Source organism: Trichomonas vaginalis, chromosome III (genome assembly GCF_026262505.1).
Source record: "Trichomonas vaginalis G3 chromosome III, whole genome shotgun sequence".
Lineage (NCBI taxonomy): Eukaryota > Parabasalia > Trichomonadida > Trichomonadidae > Trichomonas > Trichomonas vaginalis.
In genome coordinates, this window is record NC_067205.1 from 3,795,872 (window position 1) to 3,811,745 (window position 15,874).

The 15,874-nt window shown below is 31.2% G+C and overlaps 5 protein-coding genes across 5 annotated transcripts, besides 2 other annotated features; 4 read left to right on the forward strand and 1 right to left on the reverse strand.

Annotated features, from left to right (window-relative positions):
• Positions 1 to 2,794: 2,794 nt before the first annotated feature.
• Positions 2,795 to 3,295, reverse strand: TVAGG3_0636570 (uncharacterized protein; the record flags this gene model as incomplete). Its single annotated transcript, XM_001277263.2, has 1 exon — positions 2,795 to 3,295. The coding sequence occupies one exon, from the start codon at positions 3,293 to 3,295 to the stop codon at positions 2,795 to 2,797; it is 501 nt and encodes a 166-aa protein (XP_001277264.2).
• A 1,533-nt stretch (positions 3,296 to 4,828) lies between these two features.
• Positions 4,829 to 4,925: a mobile genetic element.
• A 1,191-nt stretch (positions 4,926 to 6,116) lies between these two features.
• TVAGG3_0636590 (uncharacterized protein) lies at positions 6,117 to 7,205 on the forward strand (the record flags this gene model as incomplete). Its single annotated transcript, XM_001302115.2, has 1 exon — positions 6,117 to 7,205. A coding segment is annotated over one exon (1,089 nt), but the record flags the coding sequence as incomplete, so codon positions are not given.
• Positions 7,206 to 7,411: 206 nt separating this feature from the next.
• TVAGG3_0636600 (uncharacterized protein) lies at positions 7,412 to 8,108 on the forward strand (the record flags this gene model as incomplete). Its single annotated transcript, XM_001309300.2, has 1 exon — positions 7,413 to 8,108. A coding segment is annotated over one exon (696 nt), but the record flags the coding sequence as incomplete, so codon positions are not given.
• Positions 8,109 to 9,625: 1,517 nt separating this feature from the next.
• On the forward strand, positions 9,626 to 9,886 carry TVAGG3_0636610 (sialidase 1 (lysosomal sialidase) family; the record flags this gene model as incomplete). Its single annotated transcript, XM_001302114.1, has 1 exon — positions 9,626 to 9,886. One exon carries the CDS (start codon positions 9,626 to 9,628, stop codon positions 9,884 to 9,886), a length of 261 nt encoding a protein of 86 aa, XP_001302115.1.
• A 34-nt stretch (positions 9,887 to 9,920) lies between these two features.
• Positions 9,921 to 11,224: a mobile genetic element.
• Positions 10,017 to 11,144, forward strand: TVAGG3_0636630 (Mariner transposase; the record flags this gene model as incomplete). The annotated part of the gene is made up of 1 exon (XM_051241062.1): positions 10,017 to 11,144. One exon carries the CDS (start codon positions 10,017 to 10,019, stop codon positions 11,142 to 11,144), a length of 1,128 nt encoding a protein of 375 aa, XP_051087649.1.
• Positions 11,225 to 15,874: the final 4,650 nt, after the last annotated feature.

Here is a 15,874-nt window from a genome sequence, read left to right on the forward strand (position 1 = left end):
CAAGCAGTAGATACAAACGGTAAGCGTGTTTCATTACATTTGTCAAAACTTACAGGTATAAACTATGACAGTGACTTTGACCTATATGAAGAAGAAAGTGAGTCAGAAGATTATGAGCTGTTATATGAAGCACAGCAATGGGAGGAGTTGCAATACTTTTGTAAGTGAGAACGTTTATTTTTTACATTAGTGAGGTGAAGTGGTTGGCGGCTTTGTAAATATTTAAGGTTAAGTTAGTGTTGTCGTTTGTGTGAACGTTAGTGTGTACGTTAGTGAGAACGTTTATTTTTTCATGCACGTGCATTGTGTCGCGGGGAGTTGCCATGGGCAATGACCTGCGCACAATATATAACGTACAGAGAGGTGAGATGAGGTGGTTTATGTGATAAATACTTTACGTGGCAGAAATAGTTTAAGGTTATTAGAAATATTGCATCTGCGATGTAAAATATACGTTAGTGGTTTTGTAAAGTGTCAGATTGACATATAATGGGTAAGGAGGCGCGCAGTGCCACCGTACTGAAGATATGTGTACTAACTATAATTTGAATTCAATACGTACATAACATTACTAAATGTATTTTAAGATAATACAAAAAATTAAGCTTGCAAAAAGATATCGAAATGTAATTTTCATTAGATTCAAAGTTCTGAATAGATTTTGATTTTAACTATTGATGAGTTTGTCAAACCTCTATAATAATAGAATGTAGAACTAATTAAATATAATTAATAAAAAAATACAAATTTAAGTGATATTATAAGAGATATATGTGATGTTACCAATATGATATGATATTGGAGAACTGATAGAATTGTGATGTGAGACTAAATATGATTTATTATGAATAGGAGAATAATATTAGAAGAATTTCTTGAATTTAATGTATCTGAATATGTAATTGGGCATATATTCTATATATATATATTGGTAGGTTAACTAGAAATAAGAAGATGAAAGATTGTTAATGAATAATATGAGATTAAGCGAAAATATATTGTTCTAATAGATGAGTGTTTGAGATCAATATTATGAAGAGGATATGTGAGAGGAAATATGTATATTTAATAAAATAAGCGATGAGAGAAAAATAACAAAGATTTATATGAAATTTTGAGTATTGAAAAAGCTCGATTGGTGATTTTATGTCTGTTAAAGGAATAGATATTCTAGGAGAAAGATAAATTGAATTAAAGAAGAATAAAAAAAGTTGATTAAGATTGATAAAAATATTGAATTGTATGACAATGGAAAGAAGGAATAAATTGGTGTTGGTATGACGGTATCATTTCGGGAGACATTGCCTCTGCATGTCTCCCAGAATGAGACAATCTTCTGCAATCAGAATGTGATTGCAAAACTTTGACCGACAAGAGTGTATTGTGCACTCTTTTCGGTCGCAGTGTCTCATTCTGGGAGACATTGCCTCTGCATGTCTCCCAGAATGGAACAATGTTCCGCATTCATAACTTGAACGCGGAACTTTGACCGACAAGAGTGTATTGTGCACTCTTTTCGGTCGCAGTGTCTCATTCTGGGAGACATTGCCTCTGCATGTCTCCCAGAATGGAACAATCTTCTGCATTCATAACTTGAACGCATAGAAAGCTGCTCGTTCGCAACTTTGTGTGCAATCTAAGAGATGATTGCGGTAAAGATGCCGGGAAGATTGATGCTGCAGCCCCAGGCCGCACTCAGATTTCATTCCGCTACACAATTGTTCATCCAACAACTGTCATAGAGGTTGAAATTTTCGACCAGAAGTGAAACATATCATTTTTAAGACTGCGGCGCGCAAGCAAGTTTGAACCTTTCAAGGGTGATCAGTCCTTTACTCATTTCAAGACCTCTTGTTGCCTGATAAAACGATTCTTCATTCCTTGTGGGCCATTGAAAACCGCCCAAACCGTCACAACTTGCTTCCTAAATTTTATTTGCGGAGTAATTATCATGCATATTTTATCGGATAATAATATCAAAGCTAAATTTCATATTATTTTTTTAAAGATATGCATTTTCTGTCTAAATTTATTTTTTCTGTTTCCAATTCACGGAATAATATTCTTACAAGCATATACATAGCTAATATATATCATTTTAATAATAATAAAACCAAAATGATGTATTCTTCATATAGTTATTTAAAATTCGTTAACTAGAATTGTATTCAGAACGAGGCAAAGTTAGGAGATACATAAAAACTAATAACTTGATAAGTGATACCTTTTTCCTGATATATCTATATGTAGAGATGTGAAAACTTAAATTTTATAATCCCTGGGATGCACTTTCTTCGATTTTTTTAAATTTTTGGGATAAATTTTGACATCTTTTTTTTTGCTGGCGACCCCCTCCCGTTCACAAAAAAAATATCGAGCGAAGGGGGGTCGCCAGCGAGAACCTTAAAAATAAACTTTAGAAAAAATCTAAAAAGAAAAAAAGCGAAAAGGCCCTGGAGTCGAACTGGGGAACTTAAGGCTTATACTATGACTCTTACCACTGAACTATATTATCTGTGGATCGGTGCTTTATAAATTGTAAATATAAAGATTATCATAACGAATTAAAATGTAAAATAATAAATATTACTCTTATATATTATTAGATTTTAAATTACAAAATAATAATAACAAAAAAAAATATTCATGACCGGAGGTTTTAATTAATGTTTAATGAAAGAGAACGATTCATTATAAATTATTGAATGTTAAATTGTTGTAAAAACACATTGAAATATTTGTGAAGAAAATGGCTATTTAATATTGAAAAATAAATAATAACAAAATGTTTATTTCATTTAGTTGCCATTAAGATATGACGGCTATTTAACAAGTTTTTCTTGGATCTTAACCGCCTAACGTTCAAAATTAACCTTTGTGCTTTGATATTACGTTCACATGTTGCCTCCGAAGGAGATGAACATAACAAGCGTAATGCTATTTCCGCAAGGATGGATTTTTCTCCAATTCTATGCGAGATCTCTTCCCAAGCATAATTTTGTGCCTCGTCCATCAGATCGTTCTCAAAGATGTCTGATTCCTTATTGATGAACGTATTATATAACGAGAGTACAAGCGTTTTTTGTCTTTCGTTCAATCGGAATTGAACCAAAATGCGCTTGAGGTAATCTTTAGCTGATGTTAGATCATTTTCGGCAGTCTGATGATTATCCTCGCGTACATCTTGCAATGTAAGCCTAAGTTGATCATCAGATTCGACAATTCTACGAAATGTGCCTTCATCTGTTACATCAATTACAGCGTTTGTGTTACCTTCCTCAAAAATAGAATCCATGTAAATGTCCTGTAAATCTTCTGCCGGATCTTTATCAGGAATATGCTCACTTTGAAAGGAACTCAAGGGATCGGCCAAATCTTCTACTTCTTCGTTTTTAACAAACTTTCTATGGAAGTAGAACCTTCCTCTCGGCGTGAGAGAGAATGCCAAACACCATAGCCCACCAAAGTCAGAGTCCAAGGTATAGCTATCCAATGAAGATGCCAAGATAGATCCGAATGCATTATGCAAATTGGATGTCAAAAGATTGAGAGCTGATATGGCTTTACGAAGCCAAATGTAACAATTTGCCAACAATGCCTTATCAGATTCGAATACTAAGATTAGCTTTTTAAGAACAGCTAAACAATCTTTCAATTGTACGATTTTATCGTGATCTACATTTATATATTGCTTGATTTTGTTTTCGTACTTAAGAATAAAGACACATATATTATAGTCATATATCCATCTGGTGGATACATGCTGTGGACATTGTGCACCTATATCGTCAGCATGAATGCGACAAAGTTCTGCAATTCTGTGCACATCCTTTACTAAACTTTGTAACTGGTTGTTCTTGCCAGCAATATATTGATAGCTGTTGTGGATTCTGTGACACAAACAGGGAATAAGCAATATCTTGTAGTATTTTGGATCTCTGTCATGATAGAATGAATCATTCCAAGTATCTTTGAAGCATTTTAACTGTGCTGGTCCTCCGTCAACCACCACACTACCTATCTTGACTTTCCTAATGTCAATTCTGTTAAATCCTGCTGTTATTGCGGATTTATAATCCTAACTTGTCTGGCCATCCTTCATATCTATCGCCTCTACTGGGTATGGCTTCATTTGCTCCAACGGATTTGTTAAGACAAAATCAAGATTGTGGTAATCATGTTATGGATGGTAGTTCTGGAAAAACACCTGGTTTTTGGAGTTGCAAAAGTTAAAAATTGAGGGTATATAATAAATTAATAATGCAAAATTTCCAACCCTGAAGAGATAATGTGATTGCCTGATTCTACCAAGTTAGTTGAAAATTTTTTTACCGAAAAGATTACTCATTTCTTTTAAATATTATTGTTTTATAATTTTATTTTCTTTAATGTTTATTTGAAGACTTCAATAAACGTTCTCATTCTTTGTGTGACGTTATGCAGCTTCTTTGCAAGAATATCAAACTTATGTATTCTTTGTGTGACGTTATGTCATCAATTTTGTTCAATTAATTTACAATTTCTGTCCTCTGTTCAATCATAATGTTTTGTAATTATGCTTTTCATTTAAATTCATTAAAAAGATAAATTTCGACATTTAAAAATCTGTCCTCTTTGAAAAATTTTGAATATTATTCCGCCAATTTTTTAAATATTTGCTTCTTAGGTTCAAGCTTAATGATGATCAAATACATGAAATTATTCAACAGAAAAGAATTGTTATGCTATTTTATAAATGCTCAGATATGCGATTAAAGTTTATGTATGTTTGTATGTAACTATATTTGTTTAGAAATAAAATTATGAACTGGGGAAATTAAGTATGTTTTTAGGCTTCTATGAGGTGCCACTTAATCCATATGTTTAAAGGCTGTTTTTCAATGATGCTTCACACCAGTTGTCATAAATTTGAATTAAAGTCAGATTTATACATATTTTAATTGTAATTTTTGCTAAAAATGATTATATTCCATACATATACGATTTGTGTTAATATTAATTTGTGTTCAATTCAATTTTGTGCAAGAATTCCAAAATATGTTAAACTCCTTTTCTTTTGTAAAGTCTCTTATTCAAATTTTTGATAGAGGTTCACTCAATATTGAGGCAGAAAAACGATAGTGAGACTTTACGTAGGAAAATGTGTTTAGATTCTAATTTAATTGTGGCTGCATTCGATCTATAAAAATATATTTCTAATGTTTAATGTTATTTTGTCAGAATCGTAGCAATTCTTGTCATATTTCATAATTTAATATTTTCATAGCGCAATATTGAACTAGATAACAAATAATAACATAATCCATTACATTTGTACAGCTATTGACTATTGACTATTGATTTTTTTTAATAGTAATAATAAATACGAAACTGACATAAATTTTTGAATTTTACATAATTTTCAAAAGATTTAGAAAAATTTAAATCTAAGGATAGAACGCACAATTTAACCTTTATTGGATCCACTAGAATTTAATTGTTTTATTCAAAATTTTTATATATATTTTAACTTTTATTGCTTTTAATTGCAATGTAGAGAGTATAGATCTGCAATTTTCCCAAATGAATGGGGTGGATAAGATCCCAGCCCTATCGTCATCCCAGTGTCAATTTTACAAAAAAATTCTTAATAAAAATTTTTATTAAAAAATTCTTATCTTTTTTCATTGAAATTTAAATAATAAAATAAATTTGGCTGTAAAAACCATCAATTATTATAATTCTTATCGAAACACATGTAGAAAAACACTTATCTTTTATACTCTTTCTATTTGAAACCTGTTTAGTTCAGTAATTAATAATAAAAATTGTGAAAATAGTGACTATTTAACTAAAAATATATTAAATGATGTAATAATGAGATATACATATATTTTTACGAATTATAATTAGAAATTATTCTGGTCTGGGAATCCCAACTCAAAATCATTGAAAATTTGAATATATTGGATGGGCTACCCATCCCAAAACTATATTGAAATTTTTGAATTGATAATAAATGTATCTATATCTAAGGTATATTAGAGAATTTTTAAAAATTATGCATTAAAAAATTGAATTTATTCAAAACAAATTGAGAATAAAAATGCTTAAGTAATCACTTCATTATTTCAACAATGATTGATGCAGTACCGACGTACTATAAAGACATTGAGGTCGGTACTAAGCATCAGTATCTTAGATATAAAAAACCAGGCGACAAGTACGGAAAATATTATGTTAAATGCAATGAACTAGTAAAGCGTCCTGACGGAACTATATGCCACTGTGCAATGGAAGAAATGCGTGAGGATCATTTCAAAAAATGGATCCAAAACAAACGGCACATATGCACACCAGGAGAAGTAGCATCACAACAAACAATCGATCAATACTATCAAAACGTCCCAGCAACAGGGCTTACACCTATATCGTTAGGGGATATCTATGAACAGCTTGCTACATTTACTGGAAGATTTAACTTGGCTCTGAATACCTTCTCAAGCCCAGAGTTTACAAAGCTAGTTAAAACCATTATAATGTATACTGCAGACTCGATGATATTGAAGTTCCCACAGTTACACAATGTTAACATCAATGTTGATAAACTAGCTTCTCAAATATACCAGCCTATTTCAACTGACAAACTAAGGCAAACAATGATACAAATTGCAAATTCAATCCATGTTGCAAAAGTTGATGAGTTTGCTAAGCTTGCCTGTACCTGTGTTGCCATTGATGAGGGGAAGACTCAGCAGTTTCACAATCTGGACTTCTCCCTCACAAATCCTCTGCAAAGCAAGCGGCCCTATCCTGTTGAGTCAATCCAAATGAATGGTGGAACATCTGAAGATTATATCCACTCGCTTACTCAAGGATTTAACAGAATCTTCATTAGAGATGTTAAGATCAGCAGTGTAGTTTGCGATGGCAATAAAGCGCAATTGAAATGTTTTCAGAAAGGATGGAATCAATCGTTCTACAACTCAAATGACCCAAGGTTATTCAAAATCTTGTTTATCCCGTGTTTATGCCACAGGATTCATAATTGTTATCAATATATGACAACAAAAGACGTAGCATTAGGAGCAATTGTGAAACATATCCACGAAATATCAGCTCTTTGTAGAATCCATGTTGAAGACATCGGAGCTCTCTGTCCAAAGCATGTATCCACCAGGTGGATCTATGATTATAATATTTGTATGTTTATTATCAAGTATCAAGACAAAATTTCAAGATATACGCGTATTGATATTGAAAACATCAAGTTCTTAAGAGACTGCTTGGCAATTCTCAAGAAGCTTATTTCCACGTTCGAATCAGATAAAACCAAGATATCTGATTGCTACGTATGGCTTTGCAAGGGTATTGAAGCACTCCAATACCTTTCCAGCAGCAACAACAATCCTTTTGCTGGAATCCTTTCAAGATCGTTGTTGAACTATACCCTTGGATCGGACTTTGGAGGTCTTTGGTGCTTAGCCTTCGCTTTTACACCGAAAGGTAGGTATTATTTCAACCAAAAATTCGTCCACGGAGCGCAGATCAACGAATCTCCGGCAATTAATTCATTTGATATTACAAACGTAACTTTCGTTAATCCAGTAGAAGACATTCAATCTATCTATATGGACTCTATCTTTGAAGAAGGTTCGACTGAAGTTTCTCTTGATATGGTTGAGGAGGGATCAATTCGTCAGGTAACTGCTACAATTGACCCTCCTATGCTTGATCTCGCAGATGTAACATCTAGTTCAAATCAGCCGGTTAACCATTTTGTTGCAGCTAGGCAGTATCTCAAAAGTATTTTGGAACAATTTCGTATTCCGGGTCAAACAATAACAGATATTATTACACTATTTAACACGTATATTAATAGTGATAATGATATCTTCTCTGATGATATGATTCAAGAACGTCAAGAATACGGTTGGGAAGAAATCTCTCATAGAGATGGCAATGTATCAATCTTTGCAGATATCGCCCTTCGTGTTATCTCCGCTTCACCTTCAGAAGCAACATGTGAGAGAACAATAAAAGACCAAAGATTGATACTAAATTTGAAAAGATTACGTTCTCACAAAATTTTATTAGATAGCCGAGAAATTTTAATGGCTACAAAATAAATATCTATATTTATTATTAAAAATTGTTTTATATTTTATCTGTTCAATATTTATCTCATATAAAAATTTGAAATACTTAATCAAAATTTCTATGTGTTTGTTTGAAAGAGATCGATAGCAATTCATATATCTTTTGAATTTGCTAATTGTGGTGATGGTACTATTATTATTAATTTTTTATTTTTTTTTTTTATTTTTTATTTTTTTATTTTTTATTTTTTTTTTTGATAATATACTATTTAGATTTATACATTCATTCAATATTATGAAATAAATATTTCTAAATTGATCTGATTAATTTTTCATTAAAGTTTATATTATCACCAAATAAATTTTCGAACCCTTAGAGTCATAGTTCAATGGTAAGAGTCATAGTATAATTGTAAAGTCCATTGGTTCGAATCAAGGGGATTTTCACACTTTTTTCTTTTTTAAAATTTCAGAGGTTTATTTTTAAGGTTCTCGCTGGCGACCCCCCGTTCGTCGAAAAAAAATTGATTTTTGCTGGCGCACCCTCCAATCACCAATTTTTTTTCGACGAACGTGGGGTGGGGGGTCGCCAGCGAGAACCTTAAAAAAACAGAATCCCAAAAAAGGTGACATTTTGGGTGTATCGTCTATAGTAGAGAGTAACTTAAACTAGAAAATTATCAACATTCATATGATAAAGTGAAAATCATGAAATTCATCAATGGCAGAATTTCCATTTATTTTATCGATTTTGCAAAATGCTATATTTGTTTATAGATTTTACATTATCGCTTAATAAATATTTAAACAATCCATATATACTTTTCAATAGTAGCGAAATTGGAGGCGGTGGCTGCTATCGTATTCCATCATTGGTTACTACGCTAGATGGAACCCTATTAGCATTTGCAGACATGCGCTCAAATAGTTGTTGGGACATGAATATCAATAATGATATCAAAATTGCACTTCGATCAAGCAAAGATAGCGGAAAAACATGGTCTCCAGTTAAAATCATAATTGATCATCCAGTAAATATATCTACATCGGATCCTTCTACAATTCTTAATACTCAAACCGGAGAAATTGTATTAATTTACAATTTATGGGATTGGACCCATGCCAAAGGAGTCTACAAACAATTTGTTACTATTTCAAGTAACAATGGAAACACATAGTGTGAGCCATTCGAAATTACAGACCAAATTGCTCCCCCAGAATCTGAAAAAGCGTTCAAATTCATAACTTCTGGAAAGGGTGTTAAAGCTAAGAATGGATACTTATAACAAACCCTCGTACATTCTCCAAATGGAGGAGTTTGGCTGATTGAATCACAAAATGGCGGAAGAAATTGGACAAGATTCGAACTAGAAATTAAACCTGCCTCAGAAACTAATATCGCTGCATTAAATAACGGAAATCTCATCCTAAATTCAAGAACAAGCCTTGGTCACAGATATCTTTACGAAATTGATCCAGTAAATCGTCAAATAGTTAGATCAGAAGAAAGACCCGACTTACCAGATCCTTCTTGCAATGGAGGATTCATGAACTACTTCTATGGAAAGTCAAATATTTTATTCTTTTCCAATGCCGCTTCAAGTTCTGGCAGAATTAACATGACGATAAGGTATTCTCTTGATGAAGGCCATACATTTTCTAAGGGAAAGGTTGTTTATCCTAAGAATGGAGGATATTCTTCCCACGCTATTACAAAATACTTCGAATTGGCAATGTTCTATGAATATCCAGATAAAAATGGACTTGCTGTCGAAATTCTTCGAATGAACTGGGTCATGGACCAGTAAATTATTCAAAATTAAAAACTTATTGTACTTACTATAGGGTGTCCAAAGGTGCGTTTAGCACAGCGCTCTATATGAGACTATTAAAGGAGATATATGCTGATTATAAATATATAATAAAAAATATGAATATATGTATATGATGAGTATGTTGTATTTTGGCGCCATGCCGGGATATAAAATGAATTTTGAGACAAGAGGCGGTTTCGCGGGAAATTTTGGCGGGATTTTTTTCATTTTTTTAATGAATCATAAAGAAAACATCCTCGCTCTTGCAAAAAAATGCAAAGACTGTAAAAAAATCTACGAGACATTGGTAAAATGCTTCGGTATGGATGCTCCTAGCTATTCCACTGTAACGTATCATGTTAGGATGTATCACTTCATGAACAAAAAGGCGCCCATCATAAAAATTGACAAAAAATCGCCGGATCAAAGAAAAATCAAAGCAATTCTTCAAGCGCTAGATGAAGACCCAAGAGCATCACTCAGAAGGATAGAGGAGATGACAAAGATACCACGTACAACAGTCAGTTATTATCTGCACAATTATTTGAACTACAAACTAGCGTATACACGTTGGGTTCCGCACAACCTTAATTCAGTTCAAAAAAAATCTAGAGTCCAATTTTCGAAAGAGCTCCTCTCTATATTGGGTGCGTATCAATCCAAGAAGTTTCGCTTTTTAGTAACAGGGGACGATTCTTGGTTTCAATATGCAACAGAAGCCAAAATCATGTGGATCCCGAAGGATGAAAATCCGCAAACATTCCCGAAGAAAAAAATTGACACACCAATGAAGATGTTGTCGGTTTTTTGGGGCGTGAATGGCATCATCGCAATTGATATTCTTCAAAAACCTAATACGATGAATGCTCAGTATCTAATTGACAATGTTCTTACTCAAATTATCAATTCTGATGAGTTTGAGAAATCCAAACAACAAAAACAAAAGTTTGCAATTCATTTTGATAATTCAAGAGTTCACAAAAGTCATAAGGTAATGAATTACTTGGTGGAAAACAATGTCAAAGTTGTTCCAAACCCAATTTATTCACCTGATATTGCACCCTCTGACTTTTATTTATTCGGCACGCTAAAAAAGAGAGCTGAAGGACGCGAATTCGCGAGTCCAGATGATCTTGAAAATTTTGTAAGAGAGCAATTTGAGCAATTTTCTCATGATGATTTAAAGCGTGTCTTTCAAGCCTGGATCGATCGCTGCGAACGCGTGATTGAATCCAATGGTGATTATATTTAAATAAACTTTATATATATGTAACTTGTTTATTTCTATTTGCAGTATTCAGGTTTGTGCTAAACACACCTTTGGACACCCTATATACTAATAATTATTTTTATTTTCATTAAAATTATTCATTCATGATGTAAAAAAAGTTGAATTTTTTAAAATTTTTGAACTATAATTTTTTCTTAAACCAGTTTGACCATAAACTAGTGGCAAATTATATCATGTATCATTTGAAAATTTGTTTACTATTAGATGATGGATTTCATTGATATTTTGTAAATTTATACTCCATATATGCTCTTTCTTATAAATTTTAGAATGATGTACATATCATTTATGATATTTACTTATAATTAGAGAGACTACTCCTATTAATCCCAACAAATTTAGTAAATCTTCCAATTTTATTAAACTATTATGAATATTTCAAACATTAACATCAAGAATTGGTTGAAATATGGATGATAACATTAATCTGTGTGGATGTTATTCATATTAATAAAGTCTATTATGCCAGAATCTTGACGGAAAGATTTTGTCGAAATAAATGAGATACTACTGGGAAAAATCACTGTTGAAATCGTAGTATCCTTCATAAGGATAGTATCGGTATATGCATATTGTCTATATAATGAACGAGGCATTATTACTGCTGTTTTATTAACAGAGAAATAATTGGCATAAAGATCAGAATATACATATTGGATGTCTTTCATTTGGATAGGAGAATTTTGGAAATTTTCACCTTCAAAAACTAATTCCGAGGCATTGTCACCCATAAATCGATATATGGTCATGTTTTTGATACTTATGGGCCTATATAAAACAGAAATTATCTTTTTAACGGTTTGAGGAATTATTAAATGTTGGATCATTTGGAAACAGTCAGTTGAAAAATTTCTCATGGTTATTATTCCGAATGGCACCGTAAAAACTTTTGCTTGATAGTTTGGCGGGATATTGATCAAAGTTTTCATATCTTTTGAATATATAACTTTTTGTAAAACTGTGAAATATTTATGATCAGGATCAATAGTAAATTCCTCAAGAAGATAGTTATGCTCGAATGGGCCCATCTCATGCATATAATAACAGTTTTTGGGAATATGAATTGTTTTAATTTTACTATGAACTATTACATTGTTCATTAGTTTTTCAACCGAATCAGGAAATTCAATAGAGAGAAGAGATGTATATTCATTGAAGCATAAATCTGAAATAATTTTAACCGGATTTTGAATAATAATATGTTGTGCATCATTTGCATGAGCTGTCTGTGGGTATAGTGTTTCATTATCAGTAATAAAAGTTAATGTGCGAGTTTGATCATTCCAGCTCAAATGAGACTAAAAAACACAGCCAACTAGAATTTCTTAAATAGGAGTTTATATAACCGTAAATATGATCGAAATTACCGGCAAAAAACAATTAAAAATAGATATCTTATTTTCTTTCAATGCTATTATACAACTTTTAATCCAAAAATTTGCCGGTAATTTCGATAACATTGACTTTGTCACTTTTCAATTAACAAATTTTCCTTGAAAATGGATTAAATTTCAAATTAAATGAAGACAGAAAATCAGTTTCGATTGGGCTTTGTACTTCATCAGATAAATCTTGTGACGAATTATCAAAAACTGCATACAATTCAACAAATTATGATCCATCTAATTTTGAAATACCTTTATATACACCTATAAGTAAATATCGTATTACCGATTTAGGTGTTGCAGCTTTCAGTAAATCAGGATTAATAACAATTAAAATCGGTCGATTTGTTGAAAGATTAGGATATAGATCCCTTGATTACTGCTCAAATTTGAGATCAATTAAATTCGATGCTGAATCAAATCTAGAAGTAGAATACGGAGCTTTTGCAATGTTTTCGAAAGTGGAAGAAGTCACTTTTCCAAAAAGTTTAAAATCAATTGGAACATATTAATATAAGAGTATAAAAGTTATTAACTATTTTGGAAACAATTCTATCAGATGTGAAACCACATTAACAACTTCTACCACAGTTAATGTGTTACCAATTTATCCTGATTCAACTTTTTGTGGTATTCCTGTTAAAGTATTATATGAAATACCTACAAAACCTTCAATATCTTGCGAGTTCCATTATATTTATAGATTTAATACTTTGTTCATGTTTTTATTAATTGTAATATAAACTATTTTAGAGTTGTACTTACACTCATATGACTTTAATTCTACTTATGACAAATGTATTGTAGATTTATTTAATTAATAAATTAAAAAGTGATTAATCATCTGAGAATTGAATAATTATTGCTATTCTAGTTAAAATGTTATTTTATTGTAGAAATTTTATGTATTATGGTTCCGAATTCAAAATATATAAGTTATATAAATGATTACAGTTCATTAATTGTGTACTTTTTATTAAAATTAAAAAATAACATGATTGGAGGCTATGCTATACATACCTTAGTTCTCCCTGTTTAAATAGGTCCAAATAATTCATCACATCGTTTAAGTTTATTTATTCAAAGAATATTCAATGTTTTAAGAATTCAAGATAAGCAAATATTTTGATTTTTTTACTAACCTTAATAAAAACTGACATTTTTTATCTAGAGGATATCCTCTAAAAAATCACACAATTATTTCATGAAAACGGGTTTGTTTATTATTTAAATTCTGATGGAAAGACCGTTTCTATTGGTAATTGCACTTCGACAGATATATCTTGCGAAAATTTAACATATCCTGCACTCGATCCTGAGCTATATGATTTAAAATATTTATATATTAGCAACTTTATTATGGACAATCAATATATTGTTACAGATGTTGGAGTTGCAGCTTTCAGATTATCAAATTTAATTTCAGTTAAAATTGGTCGGCTTATTGAGCGAATTGGGTATCGAGCATTTGACAGATGCTATAATCTTGTAAAATTTGAATTTGAAGATAATTCAAATTTCCAGATAGACATTGGAGCATTTTTATACTATACAAATGTCCAAAAAGTGACATTTTCCAACACGCTTAAAGTTATTGGTCCATATTTCTCAGAAAATGTAAGTGAAATACATTATTATGGAACTCATTATATAACTTGCGAACAAGATTTTACTAGAGATATTTCAATTTACGTTCTGAATAATTTTCCAAGTGAAACTTTTTGCGGAAAACCTATTACAAGAATTAACGAAATTCCGCAAATAATGATAAAATCATGTTACAATTATTTATTTTTGGCTGATAATATCAATATCTTTTCCATTCCATTCTTATATATAAAATAAAATGATTTATAAGAATAGAATGAGTGACAACATAATTAATCACATTACATTTACAAACTTATTACATCATGGGTGTGCTTAGGTAAAAATTTACATGAAATGAATTTAAATTCATTGAAGTTTCATAAAAAATAAATATTTTAGGGTAGAAAATAATTGTTTGATTGAGAAATCAAGTAATTCATTAATCCGAGCCAATGTTAATGTTAAAATATTCGATCTGAATGTTTCGGTAATTTGCCATTCTTCATTTGCCTTTGCAAAAGTCGAAAAATTTATTGCAACAAAAAATTTAGAAAGCATTCAAATCTGGGGATTCCTTGATGCGTATTCCTTGCATTATGTAGATTTGAGTGTTAGTAATTTAACAAAAATAGAATCCTATTCATTTCAATCATGCTATAAACTAGTTTCAATTTCATTTCCACCTACAGTCAAAGAGATTGGAACAAAAATTTTTATGGATTCTCCAAATATAAAAACTATTTATTATTATGGTCAAACTGATTTTTCTTCTATTCAAATGTTTGACTCCATTTCATCAGTTAAAGTTTATGTATTTAGATATTACCCTGCAACTGATTTCGGTTTTGTTCCTGTAACTTATGTAGGATATCCGGAAATAGGATTTTTAATAAAAATTTCATGCATAGCTAATCCAATTTTCAAATTAGATATTCCTATATTATTTTTTATTATTACTATTTCAACATTTTGACAAAATGTTAGTCACTTTTACGGTTTTTATTTGGGTAAGCTTGCGAGCAACAATTAAATGTAGTAAAATGAACAAACATTTTGAAATAAGTTTTGTAAGTTTTTTATTGAAGGTGGTTAAACTTTTTTGAATCATTGATATTATAAAAAGTGACATTAACAGTTTTTGATAATAAACATTTTAGCCATTCATTAATATATGCAATCATTCATCAGCCCTCAGAAAAAATTATTTTGGTATTTAAAATGATCATAAATTTTAATTTGAAATTAATAATATAGAAAATGTAAATACAAATGAATACATTGATGAATACAAATAATTCATACATGAAACAATTTTAAAATTTAAAATAGTTATTCTAATAAATCCATTTCCTAAATGACCTATTTCAATCGTGCCATTTGGAGCTGGCATTTGGCTTGTACCATTAATCATTTCTGGTTTCTCAAATATCAACCCAGAATAATGAACTGATTCATATATTCCCGATCGAAAGGAAATCGAATTTTCTTGAGAATTCTCAGTGATGGCAATACATCCTGAATAACCGCTGATGAAGCTGCTCCCACCACCACCGCCATAATCTGAATCAACATTAGACGAACCACCGCCGAAATATCCAGAACCGCCTGAACCACAACCATTTGTATCTCCAGCTGCACCTATTCTGTTTGGGTTTCTACCGCCAAGTCCAAATTTGCCATTGACTTTTCCAATTCCACCTGATCTTTGAGTGCCGC